The sequence below is a fragment of the Aythya ferina genome (genome assembly GCF_964211825.1).
Source record: "Aythya ferina genome assembly, chromosome: 2".
Lineage (NCBI taxonomy): Eukaryota > Metazoa > Chordata > Aves > Anseriformes > Anatidae > Aythya > Aythya ferina.
The window spans coordinates 160791722-160813889 of NC_140297.1; the positions used below are offsets into that span (position 1 = coordinate 160791722).

A 22168-nucleotide genomic window follows, 5' to 3' on the forward strand; every position below is an offset into this window, starting at 1 on the left:
CCAGGGTCTGCTGTGGGTGCTCGGTGCCAGCTCATCCTTGTGGCCGTGTCCCCATGGGGGCTGGCGATGGGGACCCACGGCCACGTGCGGACCCCGGAGGCCGGAGAGGGGCCGGGAGGAGCGAAGCCCCCGGTGCGCGGGGGGCAGCCGCCTGCTCCCGCTGCAGGCAGCCAGGAACGGCAGCGGCCGGGTGCGTGCGTGTGCAGGGGGAGCTGGCCTGGCCCCGGCCGTCGGAAAATGTGAGGCGATCCTGCTGTCTGCGGGATCGGACGCAGGAATGCGCTCAGCCGCGCCGCTGACCGCCCGCAGCCCCTGCCCGCAGCCTGAGGCCGGGCTGCAGCCAACGCAGCACCCCGAGGCAGCTTTTTAAACCCCGCAGCGGTAAACGAGCCCGGGAGGTGCTGGCCTCGACGCCTGCATCCGTCATCCCAAGCGCTGCACGTCCCATAATGAAGCGCAGCTCCGGGCAGGGCACCGCGGGGCTCTCCGGCCGGTGCCCCTCGTCCTGCTGCAGTTCTGGGGCTCGGTCACTGCCCTCCCGGCCTCCCCCAGCCCCAGTTCCCAGTTCCTTCTACCCCCAGCCCCGCTCCTGTGCTGCCACGGCCACCAGCAGGGTGTGGGGGCATCGTGCGAGGTGGGGTTTTCCTTGGGATGGAGGAAGGAAGCCCAAGCTCCATCCTGGCACAGCTCTGGGCGCTGCTTGGGTGGGAGATGCTCGTGGGGGTGTTTGGGAGCAGAGCACTTACCCGACCCCCACTGCTGCTCCTCGGTGCCCTCACACGGACCGGGAGGCCGAGGGGGAGGCAAGGGGCTCATCCTGCCCTCCCTCCTTGCCCCCCCGGCACACCTTGAAGCGGGTGCCCCCTGCCCTGCCCTCACGCTGCCTCCGTGCCCCCTCCCCAGGACATCCGCAACACGGTGGGCAACATCCCCATGGAGTGGTACGAGGACTTCCCGCACATCGGCTACGACCTGGAGGGCAGGAAGATCTACAAGCCCATCCGCAACAAGGACGAGCTGGACAAGTTCCTGGAGAAGATGGAGAACCCCGACTACTGGTGAGCGGGCACGGGGAGGGGGCTTCGAGGTGCTCGGGCTCGTAGCCCCCCCGGGGGACGGGCGCTGTCACCGTGTCGCGTTCCCCGCAGGCGCACGGTGCAGGACAAGATGACGGGCGCAGACATCAAGCTGACGGACGAGCAGGTGGAGCTGGTGCAGCGGCTGCAGAAGGGGCAGTTTGGGGACGTCCACTTCGACCCCTACGAGGTGAGGTTGCGGCACGCGCTCCGTGCTCGCGGTGCCCGGCGCGGGGGCCCGTCCCGCATGCTGCAGCCACGCGTTCCCCGTGTCTCCCCAGCCGGCCGTCGACTTCTTCACCCACGAGGTGATGATCCACCCGGTGACCAACCGCCCGGCGGACAAGCGGAGCTTCATCCCCTCCCTCATCGAGAAGGAGAAGGTGAGAGGTCTGGTGGCCGAGCTCTGCGTGCCCCGTGCCCTGAGCAGCGCTGGGGGCGGTGGCTGCGGTCGCTCTCCTGTCCCAGACGTGTCCTATCCCCACCGTATCCACCCACACTGTATCCTCTCACACCATATCCACCCCTGCCAAGTGCTCGGGGGCACTGGTTTGCATCCTCCCATCCCACACCCCCTTCCTCAAGCATGTGGAGCCCCGGGGCTCCTGGAGCTGACCCGTGCCCGCCCCGCAGGTCTCCAAGCTGGTCCACGCCATCAAGATGGGCTGGATCAAGCCCCGCAAGCCCAAGGAGGACACACCTACGTACTACGACCTCTGGGCCCACGAGGATCCCAATTCCATCCTGGGCCGGCACAAGATGCACGTGCCAGCCCCCAAGATGAAGCTGCCGGGGCACGAGGAGTCCTACAACCCCCCGCCCGAGTACCTGCTCAGCGAGGAGGAGGTAAGGGGGGGCCGGGAGATATGGAGGAAAGGGTTGGGGGCACGTGGGGAGCTGTGGGTGCGTTGGGACCCCGGGAGGGGTGTGCTGAGGGAGGGCAGCCGGGAGTGCTGGGGCACCAGGATGAAAATTGAGCATGGTCAGGGCAGAGAGGGACACTGGGGGTCCTGGTGCGGGGTGCGTCCTGGCACACACTCAGCCCAGAAAAAAACAAAACAAAACAGGAAAACCAAACAGCAAAACCCAACTGGGAACAGAGGGGCTCTGCTGGAGATGGAGAGAGAGGTGCTGGGGTGGCGGGGGGGATCGTGGTGTCTCGTGGGGCAGTGGGGCACCAGCCAGGGGACGCTTCGTGCTTGGCTGGGGTTGGGATAGCGCCGGGGCTGGGGCAGCATCGGGGGCCGTGGAGCGCCCGTCCCCACGCTGCTGACCCGGCCTCGCCTTCCCCTGGCAGAAGCTGGCCTGGGAGCAGCAGGAGCCGGCCGAGAGGAAGCTGAACTTCGTGCCGCAGCAGTACCGCTGCCTGCGGGCAGTGCCTGCCTACCCACGCTTCATCCAGGAGCGCTTCGAGCGCTGCCTGGACCTCTACCTCTGCCCGCGCCAGAGGAAAATGAGGGTGAGAACCTCTCAGACCCCAACAACCCCCCCACAAGGTGTCCCAGCAGTGGCCTCGGCACGCTCCTGTGCCTGTCCCGTTGCCACCCAGCCGGGAGCAGGAGCTGCAGTGCTGTGGGGCTGCCCCTAAAGCCCCTCACCTACCCACAGCAGCCCCTGCAGGAGCAGAGCTGGGACAGAGCAGGGCTTGTAGGGTGCTGGGCTGTGATCCCCTGCTGGCCCCAAGCCCTCAGCAGCCCCCGTGTCTGCCATCCCTGGTGCCATGGGGCCGTGTCTCACGGGGTGCCTCTCCCTCAGGTCAACGTGGACCCGGAGGACCTGATCCCCAAGCTGCCGAAGCCACGGGACCTGCAGCCCTTCCCCACCACCCAGGCGCTGGTAAATCAGTCTGCAGCTGGGGAGGGGTCGCCTGGGTGCCCGGGAGGTCCCTCAGAGGTGCCGTGTGGCCGCGTGGGGCCCTCGCCCACCTCCTGTCTCCCTCCCCAGGTCTACCGTGGGCACACCAGCCTGGTGCGCTGCCTCAGCATCTCTCCCAGCGGGCAGTGGCTGGCATCAGGTAAGGATTCCCTGCCCGGGCTGGGGCATCCCAGACACACCAGGCACCAGTACCCAGCCCCAGTGCAGGAGCAGGTCCCAGTTATGCCCCGTAACAGCGCAGGGCTCGGGGCACGTGTAGGCTGGGGCTCCCCAGAGCTGCCAGCCACGGGGAGCCAGCACACCCCGCTCTGCTGGTGCTGGATTGGGGTGGGGAGCCTGGGCACGAGGCCGGAGCATCCCCGAGCTTCCCGGGCCAGCAGCGCGCGTCCTGAAGGCTCCGTGGGTTTTTCCAGCCGCTCTCGGGGACCCCACCCTGGAGCCCGCGTCCCTCCCGCTCCGCAGTGGAGAAAGTGAGGCTGGAGGGAGAGGAGTGAACGGCGGAGCCCTGCGCGGCCGGCCGGAGGCTGGAGATTGAGAGCAGATGGCAGTTTTAACAGCCCACAAAGGCACATGTGCTTTTTATAGCGCTGGAGTTTCCAGGCTGCCAGCTCCCGGTGGCCGCGGTGTCGGTCGGTTGCACAACGTGGAATTCCTGGCCCCGGGCTGGGAAAGTGGCTGAGATCAGGCGTTAAAAATAACCCGACCTGCGGGGACACGGCACGCCGCCGCTACCTGCTCCTGCCACCACTGCCCACGGAACAGCCTGCCCGGGGGCCACACCGCGCCGTGCCGAGCCGTGCCGAGCCGTGCCGAGCCGTGCTGAGCCGTGCCGAGCCCAGCCAGGCGTGCTGCCAGCACAGCAGCTGCGCCGGGAGCTGCGCGCGTCAGGAGGGGACCACGGGCAGAGCCGCGGTGCTGGGGGAGCGGGGAGGGGGCCTGTTCCCTCCGCAGCAGCCCCCGGTCACGTCTTGCCTTCGTGGTGCCGGAGCTGCCGGGGAATCGCGGGGGCACCGCAGCCTCCCTCCTGCCGCTGCCAGGGCTCCTCCCCGAAGGCTGGCTTGGGGATGTGTCCCGGCCCCCCGAGCCAAGCCGTGGCAGCGTGGGGGTCCCCTGGGGGAGCCGTGCCTGACCCGGCACCCCCCCGTGGTGTCCCGCAGGCTCCGATGACTGCACGGTGCGGTTCTGGGAGGTGTGCACGGCTCGCTGCATGAAGACGCTCCCCGTGGGCGGCGTGGTGAAGAGCATCGCCTGGAACCCCAACCCCACCGTCTGCCTGGTGGCCGTCTGTGTGTGAGTGCCCCAGCAGGAGCCGGGGGTGGTTGGAGTCCTGGCCCGGAGCTCCTTGCTGCCCCACAGAAGGGCCTGGGGGCTCACAGCCTCCTCCACCACCCTCCCCACAGCCCTGGCCCTGTGCCGGGGCCGTGCCGTGACCATGCAGAGGGTTTTCCTCCCCTCGGCAGTGCCCTGACCCCTCCTGCACTCTTCCCACGCCACAGGGAGCAGTCGGTGCTGCTGGTGAACCCCTGCCTCGGGGACAAGCTGCTCTACGGGGCCACCGACCAGGTGCTGGAGTCCTACACGCCGCCCGAGGAGGAGCGGGTGCAGCCCGTGCAGTGGCTCACGGCCACCGTCGAGGAGCACAGCAAAGGCATCCGGCTGACCGTGCAGCACAGCAAGGCAGGGCCAGGGGGGCCGTGGGGAGGTGGGCAGGGGCCGTAGGGGGGTGGGCAGCAGCCCCATTGATGGGCCTGACCCGTGAGCATCTCCCACCCCGCTCCCCGCAGGCTCTCAAGCAGGTGACCTGGCACGGCAAGGGCGACTACTTCGCCACCGTGGTGTCTGACAACAGCAGCATGCAGGTGCTGATCCACCAGACCAGCAAGCGCTGGAGCCAGAACCCCTTCCGCAAGAGCAAGGGGCTGGTGCAGTGCGTGCTCTTCCACCCCATCCGGCCCTACTTCTTCGTGGCCACCCAGCGCTACGTCCGCGTCTACAACCTGCTCAAGCAGGAGCTCACCAAGAAGCTGATGGCGAACTGCAAGTGGGTGTCCAGCATGGCCATCCACCCCGGAGGTACGGGAGAGCAGCCCCAGGCTGATTGGGGTGCGGGAAGGACTCTGGGTGCTGGTGGGGCTCGCTGGTGACCCCCACAATGTCTCCCCTTTCTCTCACAGGTGACAACATCATCTGTGGTAGCTACGACAGCAAGCTGGCCTGGTTCGACCTGGACCTCTCCACCAGGCCCTACCAGCTGCTGCGGTGAGCCCCAGCCCTGCGGGGGGCTGCCCACACGTGGGGTCCCCCCGTAACCTGCCTGCACCCCTGGGTGCTGGGCTCGGGGCTGCCCCAGACCCCCCTCATTTCTTCCGTGCGTCTGGCCGTGCCCAGCACAGCTCAGGGGGGGGTCTGTGGAGCTTGGCCACGCATGGGGCTGCAACCCGCACCCTCCCCTTGCCCTGACGGCACCCCCTCTCTGCAGGCACCACAAGAAAGCGCTGAGGAGCGTGGCCTTCCACAAGCACTACCCGCTCTTCGCCTCGGGCTCGGACGATGGGACGGTCATCGTGTGCCACGGCATGGTCTACAAGTGCGTGGGGGAGTCCTGGGGTTTTGGGGTCTGTTCCCCTGTCCTCCCACAGCCCCAGGGCAGCGCAGGGCTGCGGGGCAGGGGGTGCTGGGCTGCCCCACGCCTCGGGTTTGGGGACGGGGAGGGGGCGTGCAGCATTTGTGGGGTGACTCCGGGGGTACCCCGGGGTGGGGTGGCGGGAGGGAGGCAGAGCCCCGCGCTGACCCCTCTCCCCCCACAGCGACCTGCTGCAGAACCCGCTGCTGGTGCCCGTCAAGGTGCTGAAGGGCCACGCGCTGACGTTGGACCTGGGCGTCCTCGATGTGCTCTTCCACCCCACGCAGCCTTGGGTCTTCTCCTCCGGCGCCGACGGCACCGTCCGGCTTTACACGTAGCTGCTGTGTGCTGCCAGCGTGCCCCCACCCCGTGCCCCCCACCCCGTGCCCCCCACCCTGCGGCTGTGGACACCGCGCTCTGCTGGGAACGGCAGCCCTGCTCCTGCACACAGACTCCTGGGGGGTGGGGGGAGCTTTATTATTAAACATTTTTGGGTACAGACCTGCCTCACGTTGTCCTGCATTGCTGGCTCGGTCTGGGCTGGCCATGGGGACAGGCGGCCACCCCAAAACCTGCTCGGTGCTGCTGCCCCCCGCACCCAGCACGGTGCCCTCCGGCCTTCCCTGGAGCTCTTGTGGTGTTCGCTGTCCCTGCCCGTCCTGGCACTGCAGTCCCCGGGGACCCAACAGCACCTGGGCCACATCAGGGGCTGCGTGCACCAGGGGTGCCATCGTGCCCCCAACTCCCTTCACCCCACAGCGCAGCCCCAGACCCCCAGCGCAGGGACACGGCGAGCAGCCAGCCCCCGTGGGGTCCCCCCAAACCTCTCCCCATCCTGGGGGCTGCCCCCCCCAGCGGTCCCAGCGGAGGAGCCCCCACGTGCTGCCCTCTGCACCCTGCGGTCCCGCAGCCACCGTGAGCTCATCCCCTGCATGAGCTCAGCGCTGGGACCGTGCCAGGACGGCCACGGCCGCCGGCTCTCCGCGCCGTGCGGGGCCGGGGAAACCGGACGGGAACCTCCACGGCCCACGCTGATGGGGGGGGGGGCTGCCTGCACAGCCCCCGGGACCCCCACAGCAGGGACCCACAGCACCGGGGATTGTCCCAGAGAGGGGCCCTGGGCTGGAGCTGAGCCTGATGCAAGGATCCCAATTTGGGGATGCCACCGCGCCCCATCCCGGGGGGCTGCAGCCACCACGCACCCGTGTCTGGGGGGAGGGCAGAGCCCCACAGCCCCTGCAGGGGGACTCCCCCCCCTCCCCCCTCCCCAATTTCTCTCCTGCCACAGCCAGAGCCAGGCAAGGGAGGGCTGGGACTGGAGCAGGAACAAGTGGAAAAAGGTCAGATCCCTGTCCTGTCCCCAAAAAAGGCTGGCACAGCCCCTCCAGGCACACAAAGCCTGAGGGGAAGAGGAGGAGAAAAGGGGGCGGGGGGGGCAGGCCAGGGAGATGTGCAATTACACACACAGCACCTGAGCCCCGAAGTGCTGCTGAGCCCTGCCAAGCCCAGAGTAAGGAAGGGGCCCCCCAAATAAGCCCCCAGCCCTGCAGGGCAGGGCCCGGAGCCCCGCTGCCTGTCCCAGCAGCTCTGCCCAGCTCTGCCTTGTTCACTCTGAGCCCTACTGACAGCGGGGCTCACCCTGACGCTGCGAGCACAGCACAGGGGGCACCTCTGGGTGCTCAGGAGGAACGCTGCCACAAGGACAGGGCTCGAGCACATCCTCCAAGGCATTACCCAGGGGGCTCCTACCCCTCTGATCTCATTAATGTCCCAATTAACGAGCCAGGCAGCAGTGGGGGGGGGGGCAGCCGGACCAACCTTCACCCTGCAATGACTCCCAGAGCCTTGAGGAGCGAAGAGCTTTATTTAAAAATAAGTTTATGTACACGAGTGGTGAGAGGACAGTGACATTCATCGAATGGGGCCCTGGGGGGAGGCAGGGCCCTGCCTACAGCATCGGGGAGCAGCAGAGAAGGATGGGGGGGGGAGGCAGGGGAGGGCTCGGGCTCCATCCCGGCTGCGCAGAAGGGGAGCTGCCCCCCAGGACCCCCTCCCCGGAGCCTCGTCCCGTCCCTGGTGTCCTTTGGGTGCTGGGGGGGCCCACGGCTGAGCCAGGCCCTGAGGGGGAGCGGTGGAGGCACTGGGCCCGGCGGGCTCCCGTGGGCTGCGGAGAGCGGAGGAAGACGATGGAGCTGCCGCGGAGGAGGGCGCGAGCGGGGCCCCGGGCGCGTGCCCGATGGGGGAAGACGTGGGGGCAGTGCCCGCGGCGAGGAGGGCGCCCCAAAATATTGCTGCGGTGGAGCCGGGGCTCACAGGATCCTGACGAGGCGGCCCAGCGTCTCTGCCACCTTCATGCGGACGGCGGGGACGGGGTCCTTCAGGAGCAGGTTGAGGGCTGCGAGGAGCAGAGCAGGGACATGCCGGGGGGCTGCGGGGGCACGGCCGCTCACCCCGGCCCCAGGCTGGGACCGTGCCGGGGGCGAAGCCACAGCCTGGCTTTCCTCCAGGGCACGGAAAGGTGAAATCCCTTTGCCCCCCCGGGGCTCCCCACCAGCCCCTTCCCCAGCTCACACATCCCCGGGGAGGCAGAGGCACCCTAAAACCTCTTGGGACGCCCCCCAGGAGCCCACAGCGCTGAGACCTGGCCCTGCCCCGGGGCGCAGGGTCAGGGCTCGACCCGGGGGCCCCTCCTGCAGCCCCCCGGGGAGGGGAAGGGCCCCAGCACGGGGGTCTGGGGCTGGAGCCAGGTGCCGAGCCTCCGCGGGTCCGCGTGGCTGTGCAGACGCTGGCCGGGCCAAGCCTCCCCTATCAGCACGATTTCCTAATGCCTGGAACAGCTCCCGGTAGTAAGAAAACAATCCAGGTAGTTTTTCCTAGCAGTAAAAGTATAATAATATTTTTCCAGTAGCTTGTTTACCCGGCGCAGGAGAGATCCTCGCCTCCCTCCAAATCCCCCCCTGCTCCCGCGGCGAGCGAGGCTCCCCTGATTTATGTGCCAGCTCGCTTCCTGCTCGCGGCATCCTCCTGCCTCCCCGCCCGGCCGCGGGGGTGCCCCGGGGCGGGCTGTAAATCTGAGAGCCCGAAGCCCCCCCCCGGACCCCGCTCGGCTAATCCACTCAATACGGGAAGCTCGCGCAACCCAAGCCAGGCCCGCTCACTCCAGCTATTACTCACACACACGCAGATTATCTTTCACTTGTTTCAAACAGACAGGCCTCTTTCTTCTGGAAGGGCTCAGGGAGCCAACGGAAAGATAGTTTTTCCTTTTTTAGTGTTTTTTAAGCTCTCTTGGAACAATCCAAAAGTTTCCATGCATTACTATATACTATGAGGTCACTAGTGACAGGGAAAAAATCCCTGAAATCCAGGAAAATTACTTAACTCTGCTCCAAAATGCCACCAGCTTCAATTTGACTTTTTATTAGCCCTTCGTAACGAGCCTCAGCTCTGCCTTTTAACAGTTAACACATTGCAAACAAACGCTGCGAGTCCCCTCCTGCTTACGCTAAGCCGCTGCAAATGCCACGCGAGCCGCAGGCGGTGCCCAGGGCGGGTGCCCCCGGCCAGCACCGGGGCCGTGCCGTGGGGTCGGGGCTCAGGGGCTGCAACCTTGGCTCCCCAGGACCCCCTCACCCCGCTGCCCAGTCTGCAAACGGCTCCTGCTGCGGCATCCCCGTGCCAACAGCTTGGCCTGTGGCTGTGCCTTCACCTGCCAGCCCCGGTCCCCTGTGCCTGCAGGTGCTGGGCTCATCCTGGCCCCATCACCCGAGAGTGGAGCAGGAGCCCAGGGCACGGCACATCCCCAGCCTGGGGAGCCCAAAATCAAGGGGCTGGGCTCCGGCTCCAACCCCCAGCCCCTGCTCCCCGGCAGCGCGAGCTGTGGGCACCGACTCACCCGAGATGAGCTGGTCCAGGTCCACTTGCTGGCAGTGGTCTTCGTCCACGTGCAGCACGAGGAAGCCTGAGGAAGAAGCTCAGCGTCAGGGTTTTTTTCCACTGGGACCCCCCAAGTCTGACAGAGAAGGTCACAGAGGCTCGCAGGGTGCTGGGTCACTCGTCCCTGCTGTCCACGTGTTGTGTGCAGTCATGCAGGGCCAGCAACAAGGGCTCACAGGGGACCCAAATATGTGATGTATACACACTGCCCCAGCTAACGTGTGCCCTAAGGTGGCTCCCACCAGCACCTCTGCCTCCTGCAGCTCACTTAAATCATTTCTGGGCACGTCTGCCTGCAGCACAGCTGAGAGGTCTCCACTGAAAGCAGCACAACCTTACACCACATGCAGTGTTACACGGGTAAGAGCAAGGCTGGCTGCTACCCCCATCCCCAAAAAATGAATTGGGAGCTCCAGAGAGAGATGTGAAGCTTCGGGAGCAGCCCAGACGTCCCTTGGTGCCGGGATGCATCCGCAGCTCCCACTTTACCTGGGGCAGCTACAGCAGGGGTCGGGGCACGGAGCAGCGCTGCTGGATGACTCCTGCTCGAATCACCTGCCCTGTTACACGGCTCAGCCACAACCTCAGAGCTGCTCCGAGCTGACAGCACGGGGCTGAGGCAGCACTTCTGGCTGATAAAGCAGTGACACGCACTGCTCCCCGCACCGTAACCTCATTTCTGTGCTGCAAGCTGAGTCTGGAAACCTTTACAATGATGGGATGAGCTGGTCTGGGTCCAGCAAAGGTCTGTGCAGCCCTCAAGCAGGCTGCTGCTGCTGCAGGACGGGGTCTGCTCAGGAGCTGCCTCTGGGGTGTGCTCCCCCGACCCACGGTGTGCCCTGGCCGTGGGCTGTCACAGCAGATGCTGCACCCCCTGCGGAGCGGGCACCGAACGCCTCCCCAGGACACCCCCAACGTCCAGCCTTTAGGAAGGGACCCACACTGCACCCGAGAGGCTTGGGAGCAGGACTTACCAATGAACATAGGCGCAGCCGCCCTGATGTCCACCCAGTTGCTCTTGAAGTAGAAGAGGTTGGTTGAAATTAGGCGATTCAGCATCTCCGGGTAGCTCTGCATCTGGGGGAGAAGCGGCAGGAGAGGAGTCAGGCAGGGCACGCGGCTGCCTGCAGCACTGCCACCATCTCCTGGAAGCCCAGAGGTGCTGGGCAGGCTGAGCAGCACCCAGGACACTGGGCTGGGAGGGGGAACGTCCCCGTAAGGACACAGGGGCACTGGGCAGGACCCCGAGGATCCCATTTGGCAGCCCCAGCGCCGGCACCGCGGGCTCCGGCTGCGCTCACCAGGTGCTTGCAGACGTTGTTCATGAACTCCCCGTAGTGCAGGCTCCTGTCCTCCCGCAGGTGGTTCAGGAACATGTCGCAGAGCCCCTCGCAGCCCATGTTGGGGCCACACATGCGCAGAGCAAACTTGCAGGCCTGTGGCACAGAAAAGAGGAGGCTGCGGCGTGCGCCGGGGGGCTCAGTGCCTCGTGGTCACCCCAGGCCGGTACCCCACACTGGGGGGGCTCCCTGGTGCCCATGGCGGGCAGCAGGGCACTCACCTTGACCACCTCAGGCTTGGGGTCCTGGAGGTGCAGCAGCAGCGTTACCAGCCCGTTCAGGATCTGCTCGAAGAAAGCCTCGCAGTCTTCCTCGCTGAACTTGGTCAGGTTGCCGAAGAGCACGATGGACGACTGGCGGAGGTCGGGCTGCTCCTGCGGGCGGGGGGCGAGCAGGATTTGGGGTGAATTCAGCCCTTCCCCTGGTGACTCCCCAGCGGCACAACCCCCTGCCTCTACATCCCCAATTCCAACCACTGCCTGCAGCGGAGTCCCAAAGAAAGGAGACCCGGGGGGGCACTGAGGGCTCAGGGATGGGGGTCTCCATGCCACGTCCAGCTCTGCCTGCCTGGGGGGCGCACAGCTGGGACAGGGGCTGGGTAACGCCTGGTTGTGGTTTGATTCAGGCTGGGGAGAGCCACAGGAGCCCCTGCAGACAGAGCTACAGGGCCATGGAAGGCACCAGAGCAGCTGGGGGCAGGATCCTGTGCTCGGATCGCTCCGTGCAGTGGTGGAACCGGCGGTGATGCTGGAGGGGTTTGGGGAATGCACAGACACCACTGAGGGCAGCGAAATATTGCGGGGCAGATCCCTGCAGAGACCTGGCCCTCTCCTGTCCCCCAGCACCCACGGAGCACAGCCTGGACCCTGCTGCCCACCCCAGACACCCATCTGCCACGCGTGCCCTGGCTCATCGGATGAGCCGCTTTAGACAGGACCAAGGCACAAGCTCTGTCCCCAGGCTCCCTTACGCTGTCGAAGAAGGGTCGGATCCTGATGGCGATGTGGAGGAGCATGGACTGGATGTCTCTCTCCTCTAAGTGATCCAGGAGCTTGGACAGACTGGACATGGCCTCGAGCGCAACCAGGTTGTGGGGGTCATCTTTGTCGTCCATGCCGTTGACCATGGACGCCAGCAGCTTGGCCCCGTGCTTCCGTACCTGCAAGGGCAGCAGGAGAGGAGTGCTGCTGTGGGGCAGCCTGGCAGGGACACGGCCCTGCTCAGCCACCCCCAGGGGTCAGGACGGGCTCTGTTGTGCCTAGGTTGTGGCACGGCACCAGCACCAGGCGGGGGACCCGGCCCGCTAACCCAGGGTGATTCCTTAAAGCAGGACGAGCCAAGTGCTGCATTCCCAAAGTCAGTGACCTGATCACCGAGCAGTGCCCTGCAGCGAGCTCCTGCCTCGCCCTCGCTTCCAGTGAGGAGGAGCTGGAATTAAATTAAATTACAGCTGCTGTGTGCAATGCGTCGTCGGCACAGGTCAGCCGCTGCACGCGGCAACTGCTCACCGCAGGCACCGCGTCCCCTCCCGGCGCAGCATTTCGCTGAGCAATTAGAGCTGCTGCACACACAGCAAAGGGGGAAATTAAGTTTGCCTAAGCCACATCGAGTCTGCCATTGCTTAATTCTGAGCGCTCGGCTTTGTAAATCAGGCTGTGCTGCCCGGGGCAGCTCACGGAGCACGGCTGGGGACGAACAACGTGTCGCGACCCTGCGCCACGGGGATGTGTGGGAAGGGACTGCCGACCCCTGAGCCTGCCCAGCCACACCAGTCTGCGTTGTTCCAGGTAAGGGAAGGAGCAACTGCAGCACTAACATAACACGCAGCCACCCTGCTCCCAGCTGATTCGGGAAGCATGACCCCAGCGATGCAGGGGCAGCACATGGGAAACACAGACGCACTGAGCTCTGCTCCTGCTGGATGCAGCAGGGAAGGCAGCAACAGATCATCCCTGCTCCTGCCTGCGTTGTACGAGGCTCACCGCAGCCCTCCTCATCCTCACAGCACTGCTGGCCTCCTGCTTCCCAACCGCTGCCCACAGCAGCGCTGCAGCTCACGCACACCGGAGCATCGGGCGCTATCAGCAGCTCTGCCCAGGCTGCACCAGCAGGACGGTATTTTAGCAGCTGTTTATATTTTCGTGGCAGCTCACAGTGGTGTATTTGCCTGCCCGGGGCTGGCCTGCCTGTGACCCCTTCCTGGGGTTTGGCACAGCACGGAGCAGACGCCTGCCAAGCCCCACGCTGCTGCTGGGGACCAGGTAGGCAGAGCGCAGGCAGCCCAGTGCAGGATGCACTGCAGCAATCCCACACCTGATGGGCAGAAACGGGGCCGAGCAGCCACATCTCAGCCATGGCTGAGCCTGGAACCTCGTGGGACGGAGCTGTGACTGCAGGTCCCCAGCAGAAAGCAGTGGACACGGAGCATCCCGTCCCTGCACCCCAGCGGACGCGCCTCCGGCGTGAGCTGCCCCAACCACAGCACTTTGGAGATCTGGAAAACTAATTCTGGCCTGCCTGAATCCCACCGTCGGGACAGGAGATAACTGCATTTAAGGATCCATTCATCAGCTGGTAAAGACACCGGAGCAGCAGGAAGCAGAAAGGGCAACGGGCCGACACGGCTCCCGCAGGCGCGCTGCTGCTGCTGCTGCTGGGGGCGGCCCCACAGCTCGACCCCTGCTCGGGCCAGCAGCCCCCCAACGGCTGCCACACTCTCCTCCAAACCAGTTTTTTTTTTTTACAGACACATCCCAGAGCAGCTGGGGGTCTGCACCAGTCCCACTGTGCCTGCCTACGACAGCGACAGGACAGGGAGGCGCACGGCGCGGTCGCCTCCTTGGTTTTGGAGGTGCCACCAGCAGGGCAAGGACAGGGCTGAAAAATCCTGTCCAGAGTCACCTCCTGATGGTATCAGAAGGGGCTGTGCACCCCCTTCTCCCCCTGCATCGCACCCCCAGCCCCAAAAGGGCTCAGGCAGCGTGCCACAGAGTTTGCTCTCACCTTTTCTGGTGACCCCGAGGAGATGTTGCCCAGCCCCCGGAGAGCCAGCATCCGCACCAGCAGGCAGGGGTCCTTCTGCCTCCCCGTCATGTTATCCATCACGGTCTCCAGCAGCATCAGGTCGTTCACCACGTTGCTATTAAGGAGCTGAAGCAGGAGAGAGCGTCAGCAGTGACAGGACAGTAACCCCTCAAACCACAAGGGAGCTGATGTCCCTGTTTCAGGTGCTCTTATCCCATTACACCAGGAAAGAGCCCAGGGCAGCCTTGGTTTGTTCCCAGTTCTCTCAGACCCCAAACTCCACGCTCAGGTCATCCAGACGTGATGAGGGACAGCCCTCATACCCCTACAGGGTGCTCAGATCTGGGGATCCTGCCGTGATTTGTAACACGTGAGCCAAGGACCCCCAGGGATGGATGACGCAGCACAGCCAGGAGGGACCCAAATGCGCCCCCCCGGAGCAGGACCGAGGTGCGAGACCACCTCTGGGGTGAGCTGAGGGCAGTGGGGAAGAGCTCGGGCTCCCTGCAGGGCTGAAGCACGTCCCTCCAGGCTGTGTGGTGGCCGAGCAGCACAGCACTGGGAGCATCCTCAGCGCCAGAGCTCCTGGAGAGCCGTGCTGAGCCCTGGGAGCGCTCAGAGGCACTGAGTTGGGGGAGGTGATTTGGGACCCCCGGCTGGATGGAGCCGATGGGGCTCCTCTCTCTCCTCCTGACCCCATCACTGGGGATGAGGGGAGAGCCACGCGTGGACGTGGACACGATCCAGGGAACAGCACGGGGCTCGTCCCCAGCGAGCTGGGGAGGCCGTTAACTGGGGAGGCCATTAATTGGGGAGGCCGTTAATTGCCTGCAGCGGCAGGGTCGGCGCCAGCCCCGCGCAGGAGGGGCACGGCGGGGTTAACGACCTGCGAGGGCCACACTGCCTTCAGCAGGGGCTCCCCGGGGCTGCTCCAGGCTCCTGCTGGGCTTCAGCAACCTGCGGGGAGACGCTGGGACCCCCGGGGACCCCCCGGCACCAGGCACAGCACCCACAGCCCGACGTGGGGGAGCTGGTGGCTGCGAGCGAGGGGCTGCCAGCACCCCAGAGCTGCCCTCGGGGCTGGCACGGAGCCGCTTATCCAGCCCCTTAACCCCGGGGCATCCCAGGGCAGCGCTCAGCGCCTCTGCCCAGCGCCTGCAGAGCTGGTGAGGAGGCTGAAGGCACAGCAGGATGAAGGCACAGAGGCTGCAGCACCCAGCCCTGCGCTGCCTGGTGCCGCAGGTCCCCGCTGCCACAGCCCCGTGGCCGTTCCCCTCCTGGCTTCCACTCTGTCATCTCCGTCACTGGCACGGCTGCGAGAAAAGGGACTGAGCTCTCACCTCATCAGTTTTGAGAGAGGGAGACACAGGCATTTGCTTCCTTCCCCTCCAGCTCCATGGTGAGGCAAAACTGCTATTTTAAACCCTTTAAGGATGCAGAGAGCCAACCACACTCCAAAACTAAAGCAGATTCTGGGACGGGATCCAAGAGCAGGGCCGTCAGCTCCCCCAGCCAAACAGAAAATAAAAACAGTGCCTTAATCCCAGGCTGCTTAAGCAGCTGAGAATTTAAAAGGTGGTTTATAAGCAGGGATATAGCTCTGCATTGTTGGCATAAGGTGCTCCTTTATGTAACAAACACTCCTCGAGTGGCCCAGGGCTTTAAGGTGGTATGTACGCGCAGCTAGTGTTACCGTCTGCTGGCCGCGCTGCCCTGCGCCAGAGGAAAGGACTTGAGTCACCTCATTCCTTGAGGTGGTACGTAAGGAGGGAGTTATGGCTTGCTGGCTCACTGCAGGGATGCGTTCAGAGTTGGACTCCTGCACGCGCTTCTCTGCCATCCCCTCTGCCAGAGGGTCGGGAAGCCGAGGAGGACAGCTCGCGGCTGCGCCGTGCCGCGTGCGGAGGCACGGACGGACAGACAGACAGACGGGAGCAGCCACCTCCCCTCCTCACCTCGGCGAAGAAGGCCGTGGTGGTGATCCTCTGGCTGTCGAACACGCTGCTCAGCGTCGGGACGAGGTTCTTGACGATCAGGGGCAGCCTGGGCCCGGCGTGGCGTGCCATGGCGCTGCGGGCAGAAGGGGCCGCGTCACCCACACCGGGACGGGCTCAACCCACACAAACAGTGCAAAAGTCAACAGCAAGAGGAAGGGAACTCAGCGCTGGGAACAAACCAGCCCCCAGATATACAGCACTGGGGTCACTGGTGGCCAGGAACCGCGGGACTCCTGTGCCCGCAGACCCAGGGACCCGCGAGCAGAGCGCGGTGAGGCGCTGGCACCGAGCCCCGCACCATGGGGGTGTCAGCGGGTGGGTGCCCACTGTGTGCCTCTGCTAACAGCTCCTACAGGGCCAGCAGGATGGGCAGACAAAGCACAGGCAGCTCCGAGCCCTGTGGGCAGCTCCCCTCGCCCCAGCAGCACCACACAGGCACTTGGGGGGTCTGGCAGCCCTCACCCCCTCTCTGCATCCCCATGCCCTGCAGCAGCCACAGCCTGGACGAGCCCCTAACAGTTCCACATCCTCCCAACACACATCCTCGTGTCCATGCCCAGGGGCTGCTGGCAGGGTGACCCACGCTGCCCTGACCGAAACCCGGCCCTGCACCCAACCCCAGCTCCGTCCCATCCCTATGGGGCTGCTGACAAGGTGACAAACACAGAACCCATGCTGCACTGTGCAGCAAAGCATCTCCTGCCCACAGCTCAGCTCATGCTTTGCTCGAGCACAGCCTGTCACTGCCACCTCCCTCCTGCCACCGCCTGGCCTGGGGACGAGCCACGGGGGGGACCCAGCTCCGAGCCCCCGCCGGGCACCGCGGCCACAGCGGCTGCTCCAGCAGAGCTTGGCCGGGAGGGCCGGGTTTTGTTTGGGATGAGACACACAAGCGTTCGGGAGGCTCAATAAAGCATTTTTGTGAACGCTGGAAAATCCCAAACCGGTCGTCTCCTCCTCAGCTGTCCAAGAGCTATTAACCGCGCTGGGTGGAGGGACAGCGGAGTCCCGAGCTGAACCAGGCCGCGCCGATCGGGACCGGGGCCGGGGCCGTCCCTGCGGGTGCTGCAGCGCCAGCACGGCCCCACCGCCCTCGGCACGCGCAGCAGCACCAAAAAAAAAAAGAAAATCCATCCAAGACCGTTCAGTATCCATCACACCTTCGTTTGCAGCCTCCACAAGCTCAGCCAAGCAGCCGAGAGCAGCAGAGGTTTTGCTGGTGGTCCCGACACGCTGCTGCACAGCCCCGGCCTCCTCCTGGCAAGCTGTGGCAATGGGCACCAGGCGCGTGGGGTGCTCGGCCCCCAAGGGAGCTGAGCCATCGGCTGCATCCAGCCTGACCGCGCTCCCGGCACCGCTGCTCAGCCCTTGGCACCCGTCCACGCTCCCACCCCCCCAGCGGTGAGTGCCGGGGTTAATCACAGCACTAACGAGCACTTTCCCCCTGCTCTGACCTCCAGGCGTCGGGCGAGACAGAGCTGACAGTGAGTCACCCCCTGCCCGGGCTGCTTCCAGCGCACGGGGCCTGGCCCCGGACACCCCACCAGCAGTCCCACCCTGACCCCCGGGAACCCCTGGGGACCCTCCGTGGGCTGCGAAGCGTCGTGGCTGCCCCGGGACACAGTGCACCCGGTCCCTGCGGCCACACCACCACCGGTGCCGGAGCAGAAGCAGCAGGAGTGGTGCGTCTCACCCGGCCAGCACGGCGATGCCGTCGTGGTGCCTCTCCGGACTCGCCATCAGGTCCCAGCCGCCGGCGTTGCCCACAGCCTTGGTGACCGCCTCGCTGCCGCCCCGGGCCAGCATCGCCTTCAGCGTCTCCACGGCGCAGCTGGGGAGAGAAGCACCGCGCCGTCACGCCGCGGCACGAGCCACCCGTGGCCCAAGGGGCGAGCCCGGCACGCGGCAGCACCGAGCCCGGCACGCGGCGGCACCGGGACGGGGGCTGGTGCGGAGGCACCCGAGGACGGAGCGAGCTTCAGCTGGAGCGAGACAAAGCCATAACTCACGGCTACTTCCATTTGCACCATGACATTTGCCATTAAAGTGATCCAAGACAATAGGCTGAAAAGTAAAGAAGTCCAGAACTGCTTTAAGGAGGGTTTTTTTTTGCATTAATATTTTATAGGTGGGGATTATTTTGCTGCGAGCACAGAGCAACATATGGGAACCATACATTATCCTGTCAAAACAAAACAAATATAAGTAATGGATAAATCTTAGCCTTCAATATGAGCAAGAGGAATGTATTTACCACACACATGAAGAAAACATGATTTAGGAAGGGTGTCTCAACACAAAGGTCTCTCAGCTTACGACTCGGGCGCCTGCGAGTTTGGCTTCTGGAAGGAGAGGGCTGGGCTGCGGTGACGAGGGACGGGGACGTGTAGGGACAGGGCTCGGGGCACGGGCACCCCGGGGCTCTCCAGCAGGACACCGCGGCCTCCCTTAATGCAGGACACGCCATCTCTGCTCTCCTGAGTCCAAAGTTGAGAATAAGGATGGAAAATAAGCGCTCACCCACCGCATGCATGGAAAACACACCCCACCACAGCCAGACCTGGAGCGTCTGGTGGCTCTGTGCTGCACTTGTCAGCACCCTGCTCGGCAGCCAGGTCTGGGGGTCCCCAGGGACCAGTGCCTCGAGGATGCATTCGCCAAGCAGAGCATCGCCAAGGGCCAAAGCTGAGCATCTGCCCAGGGCAATGCACCAGGAGCAGGAAAGGAGACAAGCACGGAGCAGGGTTGCTTTGCTCCTCGGCACGGACACTTCCAGTGCTCAAAGCACGAGGACCTCTCCATCTGCAGCCACCCAGCACCCGTTGCAAGCCCCAGCAGAAGCTGCCTGGTCCCATGCTGCCCTCACGGCCCTGCACAGTATCGTGGGCGATGCCCAAGCCTGATGTCTGCACCACAAAACTCATCCAGGAGAGCCCACAGACACCCACGGAGGAACACCCAGCTGGACCCGGCAGTGATGGAAATGGAAAAGCAGCACCACCACTGCGTACCGAGCCAGCTCGCTCAGCTCTGAGCAAAGCCCTGGCTGGAGGAGAGTCCCTCCACGAGCTCTGAGCATCCCTGCACCACGAAAGCTCCAAGACAACAAGAAATTAGCTGCTAATTATTAAATAAAACCTTAGGCTGGAGTATCCACCACCCAGAGACCACCACCACCCACGATGGGAGCAGCGCAGCCCTGCAGAGGCTGCACAAGCCGCAGCGACAACCTGGTGTTGGTGCTCAGCTGTGCCCGTACCTCTGCCCAGCCCCGTGCTCCTGCACTGCAGGAAACCTGCACAAGCCTCAGCGCTTCGTGTGCACGCAGGTGAAGCTGTGGCTTTGCCCAAGAAAGCCTCGGTGGGATTTTTCTTGCAGCACAAGAAAGCCTCCGGCAGAGGACAGAGCCCAGCGGGGTCCAGGGACCTTCCCACCAGCTCCGTGGCTACAAATGAGGTCCAAGAGGCGAGGGCACGGCCCCAGCCCGCTGCTGGCTCGCGGGGGCCACCACCCAGCCAAGTCCCTGCTCCCCTCGAGCCTCCCCACGAGCTCCTGGCTCGGTGTCACCGCACCGGGGCTGGGAGCCCGTGGCCAGCGAGCCACCGCGGCGCGGGGCGGCTCCTGCGGGACGGCCCGGCCCGAGCGCTCGCTCGCAGGCTTTGCTTTTTCCACCGTGTCCTATAGACACTTCCTTCCTTTCCAACAAAAGCCTGTGTCTTCCAAACCCCTTTTCCTGCCAAGCTATCATATTCACCTTTACCATCTCTCTTTGGCATTTAAGTATCATGGAGACTCAGAACTCAAAACGCGGACAGGAAATTGCTTTGATATTGTAACCAGCTCCTGGGACGAGGCTGGAATTTCACATCTCGGCGTTTGCTCCGCGCGTTGGACACAGCCTCTTCCCCCTCCATCCATCAGCAATGACTTCATGGCCCCAGCTACCTGCCTGCACCCACGCAGCCGCCGTGCAGCCCCGAGAGCAGCCTGCTGGCCCCTGCCCCCGGCCCCAGCACCTCCTGAACCCAGAGCAGGCAGCACATGGGACTTGAGAAGCAGCACCGAGAAACCCAGCACGGGCACAGCCGTGCCAGCCCCGTCCGGGGAGCTGCAACGAGGGCAGTTTTCCTTCCTGAGCACAGACACCACGTCCAGCAGCGGGGTGGCCGGGTGCCGATGGAGCAGAGCGAGCATCACCAGGACGCCCACGCTCAGAGGAGCCCTGGTGGTGACCATGGCCAGGGTACCCCCCCAGCACCGGCCTCCCCGCTTCACCCAGCAAGCCCTGGACCAAGCTGGCTGCCCTGCTGGGCACTGAGATGGGGGAGGAAGAGGAGGAAGAAGGCTGCCTCCCCGCGGGCTGCAGGGACACGATGGGGGCTCTCCCCTTCCTGCACCGCGGGTACCCAGGAGCTGCTGACTGCCCCCCGTTTCCTTGCCAGCACATCAGCTTTTCTCACTGCAGGACCCGGGGGCTCCTGCACCCCAAAGGCTCTCTCTTGGGATCAGCAGAGTGCACGTGGACAGGAACTGAAGCCACGGCCGTGGGGCACGCGGGCTCGGCCAGCCCAAACGATGGAGGAACGGCCACGGCAATAATTCAGCGCGTCCTGGTCTGCGTCCCGAGCGCTGCTCGTAGCCCAGACACTGCTGGAGGAAGAGCAGCGGTTCCTGGCTCCTACGCCTCCTTCCCTGGGAGGCAACCAGTTGCTTCAAGTTTCCTTAAGTCCTGCTCGCGGCTCTGGTGCGGGGTCTGGCTGGGATCTGCCCGTGCCTCTCTTCCAGGAGTCGTTAACGGGGAAGAGCACGACGAGAACAGACAGTTCTGGACGCACAACCCAAAGCCACAGAGGAAGCAGGGGTGTCCGCTCCAGGCCCAGGGCTCTGCATGAAGACCCCAAAGAAACACCCCGAGGGGACAGGAGGAGCACCACGGGTGCGGGGAGCTGCCAGCACCATGGGCACAGGAACGGCGGCGGGGCAAGGCGCGCTCCAGCCCTCTCCTCCGACGCATCAGGTTCATTTAATTCAGTTCTAACATGTGGTCTAAATAAAATGCTAATCAGATAGCAGCCCTGCCATCCAGCATAACAACCTGTTTCCACTCATCACATCTCCGGGCTGGAAAAGTCCCCCTCCGAGCGAGCAGGAGCTTTCCACCGCGTGCCCAGCAGACGGAGGGTATTGCTCAGCACAGCCCCGTGGCGAGGAAGCGGCAGCTCCTCGCCCTTGGGACTTGACAAACGAACTGTTGAGCCATACCAGAGCCCTTTCAACTCCCCGCCACTGTGTTTGGTGTCCCTGTGCGCTCCTCCAGGCTTTGTTTTTCTCCCCCAAGGCTAATAATAGCCTGTAAGAAAACCAAGCCTGCAAAGCAGGGCACAGCCTTCTCCCGCAGGGGAGTCTCCAGACACCGAGCTGACCGAGGGCTTGGCAGGCCTGGCCGTGCTGCAGCACCTCCTGCTGCTGCTGCCTCAGACACGGGCTTGACCCCAGCATCTGCACGGATTTAAAGTGCTTTAAAGCAAGTGCAAGCAGCTCTCATCATCTGGACCCTTTGCAGCAGGTTGAGGGCACCCAGAGCCACGATGGCAGGGCTGCCGTGGCACACGAGCTGTCGGAGGGACGGGGTGAGTGCCGTGCATCGTGCTCACATCCACGCCAGCTCCACGGACTGCAGAGATAAGCGTGGCACAGCCCAGAGGTGCAGGAGAGCAGAGCAGCCCCGGTGCTGCTCAGAGGAGCACCAGGATTGAGCTGGGCAGGGTGCAGGCAGGGGCTGGTGAGCCGGCACCGCACCCTCTGCCCCAGCAGGATGGGGCTCCCACTGCCCCCACACCCAGGGGGTGCAGCCCCACGGGTGAGCCACAGAACCAGAGAACACCCCCAGCTGGAAGGACCCCATGGGGCCACCCTGTCCAAGCAGCCTCCTGCCCACGGACCGGGACACGCTGCAGCAGGAGAGCCCCGCAGCCCTGTGCTGCCTCTGCCCTCACCACTTTGCAGCTCTCCTGGTGCCAAGGCAATGCGGGAAACGAGCAGGGAACTGATGGTGCTCAGCAGCGACAGGGATCAATGGCTGGCACAGGACTCGGACCTGGCAGAGGGGTGCCACGTCCACATCTTCCTCCGCAGGCAGAGCCAAGACGTCCTCTGGGCTCCCCCTTCCCAAGAGGACGGGGGCGCAGGGCTGCGTGCATCAGCCAGCAAACCAACGGGCACCCTTTGGCTCTCTGCTACCCTGTGAGAGCTGCTTGCACAGCCCCTGATGATGAAGAGCCAGCGCTGGGCACAGTC

The 22168-nt window shown here is 64.8% G+C and overlaps 2 protein-coding genes across 6 annotated transcripts in view; one reads left to right on the forward strand and one right to left on the reverse strand.

Annotated features, from left to right (window-relative positions):
* BOP1 (BOP1 ribosomal biogenesis factor) overlaps positions 1-6073 on the forward strand; it is a 40218-nt gene extending 34145 nt beyond the window's left edge. Inside the window, exons 4-16 of the mRNA XM_084508554.1 lie at positions 904-1058; positions 1149-1266; positions 1358-1459; positions 1710-1922; positions 2374-2535; positions 2832-2912; positions 3021-3090; positions 4109-4241; positions 4448-4628; positions 4736-5024; positions 5126-5210; positions 5431-5538; positions 5759-6073. Of these exons, the coding sequence (XP_084364680.1) occupies positions 904-1058; positions 1149-1266; positions 1358-1459; positions 1710-1922; positions 2374-2535; positions 2832-2912; positions 3021-3090; positions 4109-4241; positions 4448-4628; positions 4736-5024; positions 5126-5210; positions 5431-5538; positions 5759-5912 (1851 nt within the window). The 3' untranslated portion in view covers positions 5913-6073. The remainder of the gene's footprint in view (positions 1-903; positions 1059-1148; positions 1267-1357; positions 1460-1709; positions 1923-2373; positions 2536-2831; positions 2913-3020; positions 3091-4108; positions 4242-4447; positions 4629-4735; positions 5025-5125; positions 5211-5430; positions 5539-5758) is intronic.
* A 1346-nt stretch (positions 6074-7419) lies between these two features.
* The window catches only part of MROH1 (maestro heat like repeat family member 1), a 43143-nt gene continuing 28394 nt past the window's right edge, over positions 7420-22168 (reverse strand). For all 5 annotated transcript variants that reach the window (XM_084508564.1, XM_084508563.1, XM_084508565.1 and 2 more), the window contains 9 exons: positions 17565-17702; positions 15830-15944; positions 13854-14000; positions 11821-12009; positions 11072-11224; positions 10812-10946; positions 10485-10587; positions 9470-9535; positions 7420-7969 (listed from right to left, as the gene is read on the reverse strand). In XM_084508564.1, the coding sequence (XP_084364690.1) occupies positions 7884-7969; positions 9470-9535; positions 10485-10587; positions 10812-10946; positions 11072-11224; positions 11821-12009; positions 13854-14000; positions 15830-15944; positions 17565-17702 (1132 nt within the window). In that variant the 3' untranslated portion in view covers positions 7420-7883. The remainder of the gene's footprint in view (positions 7970-9469; positions 9536-10484; positions 10588-10811; positions 10947-11071; positions 11225-11820; positions 12010-13853; positions 14001-15829; positions 15945-17564; positions 17703-22168) is intronic.